This window comes from Callospermophilus lateralis, chromosome 4 (assembly GCF_048772815.1).
Source record: "Callospermophilus lateralis isolate mCalLat2 chromosome 4, mCalLat2.hap1, whole genome shotgun sequence".
In the NCBI taxonomy this organism is placed as follows: domain Eukaryota; kingdom Metazoa; phylum Chordata; class Mammalia; order Rodentia; family Sciuridae; genus Callospermophilus; species Callospermophilus lateralis.
This window is the reverse complement of record NC_135308.1, coordinates 148,600,168-148,613,177: the sequence shown is the minus strand read 5'-3', so window position 1 is coordinate 148,613,177 and position 13,010 is coordinate 148,600,168. Positions and strand designations below refer to the sequence as shown.

General features: G+C 41.3%; 1 protein-coding gene across 2 annotated transcripts in view; it reads right to left on the bottom strand.

The window, feature by feature from the left end:
• Positions 1-12,629, bottom strand: part of Chpt1 (choline phosphotransferase 1) — a 34,382-nt gene extending 21,753 nt beyond the window's left edge. The window contains exon 1 of one of the 2 annotated variants that reach the window (XR_013091240.1): positions 12,157-12,628. Coding sequence is in view for 1 of the 2 variants with exons in the window: in XM_076855015.1 (XP_076711130.1) it covers positions 12,157-12,429 (273 nt within the window). In the remaining variant the exon portion in view is untranslated. Of the gene's footprint in view, positions 1-12,156 lie in introns of both variants that reach the window. The other variant, XM_076855015.1, reaches the window with a different exon arrangement.
• Positions 12,630-13,010: the final 381 nt, after the last annotated feature.

Below are 13,010 nucleotides of genomic sequence, written 5' to 3'. Positions count from 1 at the left end.
GGAACCTCCACAAACAGAAACTGCACTAGAACTTCAGCTTGCCCTCTACAAACAAAACTCCCTCCAGCCAAAACTACAAAAACTCCTTCTCTCTTTCCTCTTCTTTCTCTTCATTTCAAATGAAATTTGCTAGGTCTAAACTGAAGGAAGCCGTGAGGACAGGGACTATCTTTCTCCCCCACCTCGCCAGCTCCCTACCACAGTGACTGGCATAGAATAAACCTTCAACAAATCCCCCCAAGTTAATAGATTGAAATGGCAGTGAAAGTCTTCATGTGTAATTGGAGGACGCAGGTCAGGGGTTCCCAAATGGAAAAGTAAAACACGAGGGATGACCACAGTTCTTGACCCACTGTCAGGAGCTTGGGCACAGCCTGACTCTCAAGTTACCCAACTGCATACTCCAGCTCCTTTCCAGCCACAAAGTCCTCGTGTCCAGATTATTTGGGACTTGATTTTGTCTCATGGCTCTTCCTTTCCTAAACATTCTCCTCACCCAATTTGGCAAAGTCCTCACGTATGCCCTCCTTCAAGGACTGCCTCCATCTACACTTGTCCTAGGAAGAAATCAAAAACCACCAACATACCCATTTCCAGTCACTCTATTCCTATCTATGCCACTTTATTTACTTATTTATTTTTGTACTGGGGATTGATACTTATTTATTTTTGTACTGGGGATTGAACCCGAGAGTACTCTACCATTGAGCTATATCCCTTTTATTTTAGATTTTGGGACAGGGTTTTGCTAAGCTGCCCGCCAGGCTGGCCTTGAACTCATGATCCTCTTGCCTCAGCCTACCCAGTCTCTGGAATTATAGTCCTGTCCCACCTATTATCTCTGCCACTTTAATTTTTCTTTTCTTTTTTTTCTTTAATATTTCTTAGTTGTCATTGACACAATACCTTTATTTTATTTATTTATTTATATGTGGTGCTGAGAATTGAACACAGGGCTTCACGCATGATAGGCAAGTGCTCTATTGCTGAGTCACAACCCCAGCCCCACTTTAATTTTTCAATTAAACCAGTCTATTATACCAAGCTTGCTTATGACACCATTGGCATCTCAAGCATACAAGTGTAAAAAACTATAAAACAATGGTGTTCGTGATTTATAGCAATCCACTGTTTCTATGGCGTAGTTTCCTTAGATTTATTTATTAATTTATTATTTATGTATTTATTTGTATCAGGGACTGAAACCAGGGGTGCTTAACCACTGAGCCACATCCACAGCCCTCTTTAATTTTTACTTAGAGACAGAGTCTCATTAGGTTGCTGAGGCTGGCTTTGAACTTGTGATCTTCTTGCCCCAGCCTCTGGAACTCTGGGGGCATGCCTGGCTGTTTCTATAGATGTAAATGTTTTCACAGGAGTCAGCATAAGATACAAATGCAAAGCTTTGAAATTATCTTCTTTGGTTAAGAAGCAAAGACCAAGGAAGTCATTACATTGTTTCACAACTGTAGCCTGCCATCTCTGTTATAGGGGCTTCTTTGAAACTGTCCTTTGCTCCGTCTCCCTTTGGCCCCCCTCCCTTTGGCCCTTTTGCAGAAGAGCAGTCATTCCTAGGTCTTAGTAACTCGTGACAGGAGGGTAAAGTCCATTGCAATGTTCACCTAGAGAAGAAAAAGGGAAACACACCCATGATTGATGAGGGCCCTGACCAGGGTAGAGCCTTCTGCTCACTATATCACCTTCTCCCCTCCCAAGAAAGCCCTTTGTGCCTGGCATGGTGGCACACACCTGTAATCCCAGTACTGGAGATGCTGAGGTGGGAGGACTGGGCAATTTAGTAAGAACTTGTCTCAGAATAAAATACAAAAGTGGTAGGGGCTGGGGATTTAGCTCAGTTTGTAGAGTGCTTGCCTTGTATGCACAAGGTTCAATCCCCAGCACCACACACACACACACACACACACACAAAAAAAAAAAAAAAAAAAAAAAAAAAAAGTGGTAGGGATATAACTCAGTGGTAGACTCACTGGGTTCATCCCCAGTATCACAAAAACAAAACAATAATAGCAACAAAAACTCCAACCCCCACCAAAAAAAAAAAAAAAAAAAAAAGAGAGCTTAAAAAAAATACCTATTAGCACATACTAATGGATTTCCTTGTGACACTTCCATACATGCATATAACATGCCTTGATTGTATCCATCTTCTTTATTCCCCTCTCTTATTCCCTTTTCCCTGGTCCCCTTCCCTAAATTGTTGTCCTTCTATTTTCATGTCATTTTTCCCCCCTAGAGTTCACATGAGAGAAAACATGTATTACTCATCTTTCTCCTTTAATGATATTAATCCCTTTTTAAAAATTTTTTTTTAGTTGTAATGGACCTTTGTTTTATTTATTTATAAATGGTGCTGAGAATAGAACCCAGTGCCTCACACATGTGAGACAAGTGCTGTACCTCTGAGCCACAACCCCAGCCCGTATTTCTTGTTTTTCTGAGTCTGGCTATTTCACTTAACAAGATGATCTTCAGTCCCATCCATTTGCCTGAAGATGACATGATTTTATTCTTCTTTATGACTGAATACTACTCTACTGTGTGCATACACCACACTTTTGCTTTATCCATTCATCTGCTGATGAACATCTAGGCTGATTTCATAACTTGGCTGTTGTGAATAGTGCCACTGTAAACATGGGTATGCAGGTACAAGATAGAGCTTTGAGGAGATAACCCTCCATCCTCTTCAGGCCTGCTTTGAATAAACCTGATTCCTTCTTAAATCCTATCTCCCAAATGTTGGTCACTTAGAGAATTGGGCAGTCTGGATATTTGATTCTGATAATAACTTCTTAAATAATAGTTATAATAGTTGATTACGATCTTTGAATCTATAATTAAAATGTGTGGAAACAAATGAAAACTCCCTACAGAATCAAGCCTTCCCATCTCAAACTCTTAATTTCTATTTTCATAATCATTTAAAAGTATTAAAAGACTTAGAGGCTGCTTTTGCTAAAAGAACTGATTTCACTTGGGCCTGCAAGTGTAAAAAAAAAAACTTGGCATTTCTGCCTCCATTTTCCATCTGTCTCTTTTGCCAAGTGATCCCAGATTCTAGAAACAACTAATGTAATTGATAAACATTTTGTGATGAGTTGAAATTATTCCCATAGGGAATAGCAACTTTCTTATCTCCTGGATAAATCCCTGCCCAACCAATCCTGAGATAATCTACCAGACCACAGTTTGATCAAGGCTGCTTGACTATGCATATAGTCCCCCTTGCCTATATATCTGGGAGTTCATGTCAGTATCCTTAAGACATAGCAGGTAATACCTGTCCCCTGTCTTCCCGTTATGGCCATACTGATTAAAGTTTCCTGCTTTCTACCATAACTTTTTGGTTTGGTTTGGGTGACTCATGCCTATAACTTATATGTTGGCAGCCCCAGGGTCAGATCTTTGGCCTTGAACTGTGGTAATAAAATATAAGGGACTGGGGTTGTAGCTCAGTAGTAAAGCACTTGCCTTGCATGTGTGAGGCACTGGGTTTGATCCTCAGCATCACATAAAAATAAATAAAGATACTGTGTGTTCATCTACAACTAAATAAATATTTTTAAAAATATAAGATACTTTCCATCTTATGATCAAAGACAACTACCTTATGATATCAACTTAGCTACTAATAACTGGAAATTAAATCATAACAATATTCTATTTCGTTCTTCTTAAAACAATGATTCCTTTTCTTCTTTTGACTGTAAATGATGATTTGATAATAATTACTTTAATTCATTATAATAAATAATACAGGACAGACATATGAGCATATGAAATGTATTCTTCCACTCCTCAACTGTAAATTCAAAAATTTCTGTAAGAAAATAGGTTTTATTTCATATTTTCCTCTTTTTATTCTGTTTGTAGGAGGGACTCCTATAGAAGTGAAATAATGGAAACATTTCTATGTGATCAGTATAAACTAAAAGATACTTCAACATTCAAATATATCTAGGTGAAAACTAATTCTAGTTATAGAGAAAGCCAGCAGAGGTAGATTAGTAATTTAAGTATTACCAGGGTCGCATTAAGAAAGAAACCTCACAAATACTCAGGTGCTAGTCTGTCAGAGTTCAGGAGAAACCTGGACTCAAGTTCCTTGATCAGAAATATGAGACTGGGCTGGGGATGTGGCTCAAGTGGTAGCGTGCTTGCCTGGCATGCGTGCGGCCCGGGTTCGATTCTCAGCACCACGTACAAACAAAGATGTTATGTCCGCCGATAACTAAAAAATAAATATTAAAAAAATTCTCTCTTCTATCTCACTCTCTCTCCTCTCTCACTCTCTCTAAAAAAAAAAAAAAAAAAAAAAAAGAAATATGAGACTTAGAAAGGTACCTCTAGGATCCAAGAAAAGTCCTAAGCTGGTCTCAATATTTAAAGTTACCTGACTGGTGCATTACCTGATAGGTTCTGAAAGAGCATTAAATAGAAGACCCATTCTCTGGGTTACAAGGACTCTGGCCTCTTCCTGGTGCACTTTTCGTCCTGTTCCAGAGAGTAGGAAAGCAGAAACCCATTAAAGTGAGAAAAACAGGGATATATTAAATAGACAGGACTTCCTGGGAGAATGGACCTCTCAGTGGAACTTCAGTTGAGAAAGAAATGAATCCCTAAATGCTCAAATGATTAGGCTTCATAATGGCACATGGTCTTTTCGTCAATACACAGTAAGGATTATTTTAAAGAGAGAGAAGTGTAATCCATGAATGTAGTCTCTCAAGTGGTCAGTCAGACAGGTGGGAGGATGACAGTGAATCACACGGCCTTCTACAGCAGAAGGCACAAGCCAAACATTGAGAAGATGGCCACAGTGAGTGGTAAGTACACATATCCAGATGTCCAGGTAAGTGAGAATCACTGGACAGTGAGACTGGCAAAAAGGGGCACCCCGCAGCATCAGAGTAGCTGCTGGAGAAAATTTAGAAGCCAAAGAAGAGGAATTACGGGAGAAAATGAGTTCCTAAGAATGAGGGCCACAAAGCCTTACAGATTGCATACGGCACCAATCATATGCATTTCCACTTTAGATTTATGCAATCTCATTTGTGTTTGGCTCATTTCATATTAGAATAGAATCCTTTCACTGGGCTGAGCAGATATTCTGTTTTTAATTCTGATATACATACTTCAAGAGCTCAGTACCTAGATGCTGAAAATCAATCTTTCATCCAACTTTTCTCCATCAGGTAACACAGAAATAGTTTTCAAGAGAAAAATATAAGCCCAGGGTTTTCTTACAGAGTGGTTAGGAGTGTGGATTCTGGATTCTATTTGTATCCAGATCCTTATGGCTGAATTGAATGAGTTATTTTTCCAAGTCTCCCCATGTGAAAAGTAGGAATAGGCACTATTCCTGTCTCGTTGTGAAAATTAAATTATAATGTAAAGTGCTCATAAGAGCTCGATTAATGTTAATCATTGTTATTGATATTACTGATACTCTATCAGATAATTTTAGGTGATTTGAGGGTCAAGTATTTTTCTTAATATATATATTTATATATTTAATGTATTTATATGTTTAATTTGCATATTCTGGAAAATTTTAAAGTATTTTGAAAATAGCTAGCATATTATATCTGTGATTTTATGATTAGAGTGTGAGTTTTTAAAATCGGTCGGTTTAAAGTTGACGTGGGGAAAATTAGTAAATACAATCTAGTATGGGTAATATATAAAAGCAAAAATCTTCCCCACCCAAAATTTAGAAAACACTACATCTATACATTGTCTATGGTCTGAATTTTTATACTAAAAAAAAAAAAAACACCTCTTTTGATTTAAACTCCTTGGGTGAGTGGACACATATGCAAAAGGGATTAACAAAACCCATTATTAGGCCAGCTGGTAAAATTTCAAAGTTATCCAAGCATCGATTGACTTCCCTTTTCCATAAAAAGAGAAACTAAATTTCTAAGAGGTGAAGAGGAAAGAAGGTTAGGAGACAGGCTATGCATATGTGAGAAAAGGTAATGCTGTGATGCTGTTAAAGGTGGACTCTGTCCCCAATTAGGTGATTCTATGATTTTTAGGAGAACTCATGGTGTTTCTAAGGAACTACTACCTTCACTCTGGAAAAACACAATTAGAAATAACTGATTGCTTCTAACTTTTCTTTTGAGGTGGGGGGAGGTACTGGGGATTGGGCTCAGGGGCACCTGACCACTAAGCCACATCCCCAGCCTTATTTTGTATTTTATTTAGAGACAGGGTCTCACTGAGTTGCTTAGTGCCTCCCCATTATTTGTGTGTGTGTGTGTGTGTGTGTGTGTGTGTGTGTGTGTGTTGCTGGCATGCAAGGTAAGCAATCTACCAACTGAGCTATATCCCCAGCCCCGACTGATTGCTTCTATTTGTGTAACATTCATATTAGGAGTCTGTGATACGGGTGAGGTGCTTCCCTATTTACAGAGGGTTCTCATCACTGGCTTGGCAGAGCTCCAGAGCAGGTTAGTGGTCAGGAAAGGGAAAACCATTCTCTGTCAAGCCAAACAGGATGGCTCCAGGGGCTTACTGGTTTCATCCTGGCCTTCTGGCCTCAATTCAGTTCAATTTAAGTGCCAACATTTGAGAACACACTCATTTTTAGGAAATAAGGCAGGCTATAGGTTAGGGCCAGAGAAATCAAGCATCACTCATGAATGCAATTAAACCAGCACTTTGAGGACAGTTTTCTCATGACTGGAGAAATCCAACTTCGCAAGGTGGTCTTCTTTCTTTTTATCATTTCTGTGACTAGTTCCAAATTTTCCTTTTTCTTTAGTACTTGCTAGAGTCCTCCTTGAAAATGCCTGCCTCTCACTATGTTAAGGGTAATAGGAAGGGCAAGGGATAAAAAGAACTCTTGGGCCTCACCTATATCAACATCAATTGTATCAGGTGCCCTAAGTCACAAAATCCAGGTGGTCCAATCCTTGTGGTCCTAGTCAAATGCCCCAGGAGTAAGTAGGGTTTTAATGTTCTTTCTCTATACCACAATGCCATGTTTTTTCAACACTTGACCCAGAATTTTAAAGGAGAAACAGTTTATGCTTTGGGAATTAAGTACAGTGAAGCCATAGGAGTTAAAAAGAACAAACCACAGGGCTGGGGATGTGGCTCAAGCGGTAGCGTGCTCCTCTGGTATGCGTGCGGCCAGGGTTCGATCCTCAGCACCACATACAAACAAAGATGTTGTGTCCGCCAAAAAATAAATATTAAAAATTATCTCTGTCTCTCTCTCTCTCTTTCACCTCTCTCTATTAAAAAAAAAAAAAAAAAAAAAAAAAAAAAAAAAAAGCCCATTTCCCACTTGAAAAAAAAAAAAAAAGAACAAACCACAAAGGAAAACTAAGGGGTTCCTTCTAGACAGGGCTGGACTGGGGAAAGGTGAGGAGGCACCTCAGCTGCAGAAACCTCAGCTGCAGAATCAAAGGGGCATCTGTTCCCAGGTCCTCAAGTGCCTCCTTATATAGAGAGGTCTGGACTTACCTCATCCTAGACTCTGTCCTGTTTCTAGAACTTTCATCTTCTGAAAGTCAGGAGTTTATATTTTGTTTTAATAAAAGAGGTTACTCCCTCACAAGTCTTCTGCCTTAATAAATGATGCTTGATAAATTAATGAACTGTTGTTAAAAAGTGGGGGGAGGTGGAGAAGAAGGTGATTAAAAAGGAAATGTGCTAGAATTCAAAGAAACCAAACATGTTAGTAAAACATCTGAGTAAGAATATGCAGGTTATTGCCTTTTTTTCCTATCATTCCCCCAACCCCAACAAATAACTCTTTACTATACAGTACAAAGGCAGCTATAATCTCAGTTATTTAAAACAGGGATGAACTATTTCTTAACATCCTGCTACTTCCCCAGGTATTTTCACTTTTTGGTTCAACTCTGTCATCACAAACATAAGAATTGGTCAATACCCTCTGACCTGGCCCAAGCTAGGCATTTTCATTTATCAAGCATCATTTATTGATAAGCATTTTTAATTCAAGATCAGCCCAACATACTCTTAAAAGAGATACTGGCATGGATTTATGTGACAGATGAACAAGGCAGGGCAAAAAATTTAATCCAATAAGTAAAAGATAATGAAATCAAGGTTTAAACTAGTCAAAAATGAATGTATGGTGTGTTTTGTAGTAGAGAATGCTACTACATTACAGCTAGAAAAACTAGATTTGAATCACTGAGTTATCACATGTATAAATGTAGAAATTGCATCAAATAAACTCTCAGGTTCTTTCAAACTCTAAGAACCTGTAATTCTACTTTTGGATAAGAAAGCCAAGGAATTGGGTCAGGGGCTACATACTTAGAGTGGAGTTCAGACAGATCTGCCTCATGAGGGGAGGAGATGATGCAGTTCTTGTTTTCTCCATTCATCCTAATACTTGCTTACTTCTTTAAAATTACTCAGGCCAAACAATTGATAAACATTTTTAATCCAAGATCAGCTAAAACTAAACAAAAGTTGAAAGACATCATCTCTCAAGATTACATTGTTATTTAATTCATGCAGCCAATAATTTAATAAATACCCAATAAGAATTTGCTTTATGCAAGGCACTGTGCTATGGAGATCATACAAATGAGCAATTTCTGTCTAAACTTGAAAGCTGATAGGTTTTCCTGCTCAGTAAGGACACACAGCATCAAAATAAAATGCAGAAGTTCCACAGAAGAGTACTCTTGGGCCAGGTCTATCATCAGCATCAATTGTATCCAGTACCCTAACGTAACATCTGTTCTGTTTTTTAACTTCCACAAAATTCACAAAAGCCTGTGAGGTAAGAGAACAGCTTTCTGGATTGGAATTCTGTCCTCACTTAAAGCTAAGTCACCTAGAAGAGGTAAATTTCCCTTCAGTTTCTTCACCTGTAAACTAGAAGTATAAATAGTACCTTATCCATAAGTTTGTTGGGAGGATTCAATGAGATAATAGAACAAAAGCAGTTTAAAATAATGCCTGGCATGTATTAAATATCCAGTAAATGTTAGTTATTATTGTTATTATTGCAGAAGTTCAGAGGAATAAGTGGTTGATTTGACTTGGGAGAAGAAAAAAAACTTCATAAGAAGGCAATGTTAGAATTGGGCACTGAAAGATAGGTAGCAACTGGGTACCAGTGCAGTAGTACACATCTGTAATCCCAGCTACTCAGGAGGCTGAGGCAAGAGGAGAGCAAGTTTGGAGGCCAGACTGAGCAACCTTGTCTCAAAATAATAAAGGCCTGGGATGTAGCTTAGCAGTAGAGCACCCATGGGTTCAATCCCTAGTACCATTATCAGAAAAGACAGCTTGAAAAGCAATTCAGAGCACCACTGTAGATGCTTAATATAAATCACAAGGTTTTTTTCTATCAGTTTCCCTTCATCCCCAGTCATGTCCTAGAAATTAACACAGTAGTTACAAAATATATAAAATCATATTATTGTAGACAATATTGCAGGCTTTTTGAGTAGATAATCCATATTAAAAACCCTTATGTGATTGCACTGTCCCTTTCTGGAAACAATCTGTCAGGTACTGTGAAATTCTTAAGTCTGGGGGCTGGGGATGTGGCTCAAGTGGTAGTGCGCTCGCCTGGGATGCGTGCGGCCCAGGTTCGATCCTCAGCACCACATACAAACAAAGATGTTGTGTCCACCGATAACTAAAAAATAAATATTAAAAAAATTCTCTCTCTCTCTTTAAAAAAAAAATTCTTAAGTCTGAGAATCCATAAACAAGTCCCAAGACAGGTTAAAATCACTTCACCTCTCTGGGCTTCAATTTTCTCTTACAAAATGATGTACTACTGTTACTTCAGCATGAATGGAGAAGAAATACAGAGAGGGCAGAAAGGCTATGCTAGGAAGGGAAAGCTTACCAACTTCTTTGGGTTGACATAGGACACAAATTCAACAATGATGTGAATGCCCTTTACATACCTGAATTATATAAGGCATAAGGAGTTTTCCCACATGCACAGAGAAAAGGAGCAACTCCAAATGAGATAATGGTGTAGCAAAAACAATATGAACTTTGCAGTCAGACCAACTTAGACCTGAATCTTACCTGGTCCTGTCTCATTTACCCGTTCTGTGACCTTAAGGCAAAATAGCCAGAAACTGGTATGCTCTTTCACACTACGGCTGGGATTTTTATCAAACAAGCAATGTGGATCCTGAAAGGGTGTGTCCTCTCCCTGCTTCAGCCACTTAGAAGCCAGTTAAGGATCTAATGACACCCATTTCAGAAAGTCCTCCAGTTTCATCTTATTATGTTAATCCTTATGCCCCCTTGTGGGGTCACTCTGATTTTTCACTTCAAGTGCTTCAGATCTTCACCTCATGCCCTTTTTAAAAACTACTCTGAGCCTAAAATTAATATCATAAATTTACCTCTCCCATCAGGCATCCCCCCCACCTCTAAACAGAAGCTCTTGGACTTGTTTGTATGTGTATTGTTTTTAAAGTGCTTAGCAAAGTATTCTTTAATTAATAATAACATTTAAGAGTTCACAATTTAATTGGCCAATATCAGATGTTTTTGATATTGGCTAATGTCCAGATTTTTTTTGCCAAATCTACACCCAATCAAAACTAATTTTTCATGTGGATTTTCAGGACATTGTTTAAAAACAGGATATTTTTAATGTGTTGAATAATATTTTTAATTTGTTGAGCAAATTATGAGGTCTTGTCTTTATCTGTATATAATACATCATTTGTCTCTCACTGCTTCCTTGTAAAATTGGTTTGATGGCATTATTTTTTATTTTCAACATGGGAAAGCAGATTCTGTAGGTTTGTTGTGCGAGATGAGAATTCAAGTCTTCCACTTCCAACCTAGCAATCTTTTCATTCTAATACCCTGCTTCTGGGAAATTCTAGAATTGAGCAGCAAAGAACAAATACCAAAGCAGCTTACTTTTTCCCTAATAATTCGGAAATGAACAATAATGGGAATGACTAAGAAACACATAATAAACATATCCATCAACTGGCAAGACATGTTAAAATGAAGGCTCCATCAGACTTTTCTCCCCAGTGCTCTACCACTGAACTTTAGTGCCAGCCTTTATTTTGAGACAGGGTCTCAACTAAGTTGCCCAGGCTGGCTTTGAATTTGAGATCCTCTGGCTCAGCTTCCTCAGTAGCTGGCATTACAGGCATACACCACACCAATGGGCTCCATCAAACAAAATTTAAAAACACTTGCAGGTATTTCCATAGTATTTCTCTTATCCAACCTCAATTCTCACTAATCTTTCACAGATCTATAATCAAATCTATAGTGGTGATGGAGGGACTTCACTATTTGTAAGACAAAGAAAGGAAAGCAATGTCAAAGAATGTGCCATGCAATATTATCCCAGCACTTTAGCTAAAAGTGACCCTTCACTCTGCCACCCTAGATCTCCTCTACACTCAGCTTATGGTGTGCTCCTGGTTAACAGTTGTCCAAAGCCCTGGTTATTTACTCTTCTTACTTTAGACATAGGTCCAATATAATTATTGCTAATAAGATCTGTTGGCTTTTATAATCTCTCAGTTGTGATAGGATTATCACTTTCATACTACCCTAGCTTGTTTTTCTTGAAAAAGTCAATGAGGCAAAGAGGAAATTGTCTCTTAAAGGTTACTTATCTTTGATCACTACTACCACCACCTTTGAGAAACAAACTATTATAAAAGTGTCCAAAGGGCAATTTGGGCTTGGCTGACCCCACCTCAGATCCTTGCTCCAGGAAGAATGGTGATGAGGGTGCCCAGTCCTTAGTGTGCAAAGCACCCGGACTGCTGGTCCAAACCACAAGTTGGCATCTATGTGGGAGGACATGGGACCGGACCTTGACCTTGACAGCCCCTCTGCTGCTTGCTGCTAGGGGGAGGCTCAGGGCGGTCACAGGACTAGGGTGGTGGGCATGACAGCCTTTAGGCGACCCGGGAGAGGCTCCGGGTGGACAACGCGCGGGGACAGTGAAAGCGTCCGCGGTGGACTCAGAAGCAAAGGCCATGCCCACCCCTTCGCGGCCTCGGGGATGCTCAGTGGCACACGGGTCTCCCCTCCCGCTCCCCGCGCCTCTGGCTACCCAGGGCTGGGCTCGGGGACAGCAGTTGGGTGAAGAGGCGCGGACGGGCGGGCGGGGAGCCCTACCTCCTCGGTGACCGTGGGGCAGTAGGAGATGAGCACGAGCGTGGTGACCATGTTGATGACGAGGCCGATGAGGGTGATGGTGTTGGGTGCCATCCAGAGCGGGATCCACTGGAGCAGCCAGGTCCAGTAGAGCTGCAGCGGCGGCTCGAGCAGCGAGACGCCGGCCGCGTTGTAGCGATGCTCCTCCAGCCGCCGCAGCTGCGCAGCACTCAGCGGCTCGCCCAGCGCCTTCAGCCAGCGCGGCGCCGGCCTGGCCCCGGCCCCCGCCGCCATGGCCGCCTGCGGACCCGCAGCCGCCACCAAGCGCCTGCCGAGCCGGGCCTGGCGGGGAGAGGTGGAGGGAGGGGCTCGTGGCCGGGGCCTGCGCCGGCCGGTGGAGCTCGCCGGTGGGGCCGATCGGCCGCGGTGGAGGTCAGGCCGGGCCGCCCCAGGTCCCGGCCCCCGCCTCCGCCCCCAAAGCGGCGGGGCGGCCGGAGCAGTGGCTGGGGGCGGGGCCTTGGGAGGGGCGGGGGCGCGAGGCGTGGCTGGCCGCGGACACTTCCCGAAGGGCGCGCTAGGAGGCTCCTGCCTTGCCCAAGGGCCTCCTGCACCTGCCTCTGAGATCTGATTTCTTCCGCTACGTGAGTGAAGTCTCGTCGGCTGGACGGTTACAGAGTCGCTTCCTCCACCTGGCGGTGGTGGGCACAGCTGGGTTCTAGAGGGCCTACGCTGTGGCTTCGGGCTGATCACTGCAGCACAATGCTGCCTAGAGCCCAGGAATTTTCAAGTGAAAACATGAATTCGCAGATCTTGGGTCCACCACCATGATAGCCCCATCTGGGCAGCTTGGAAACACAAGCCTGCGAGCTTTAGTT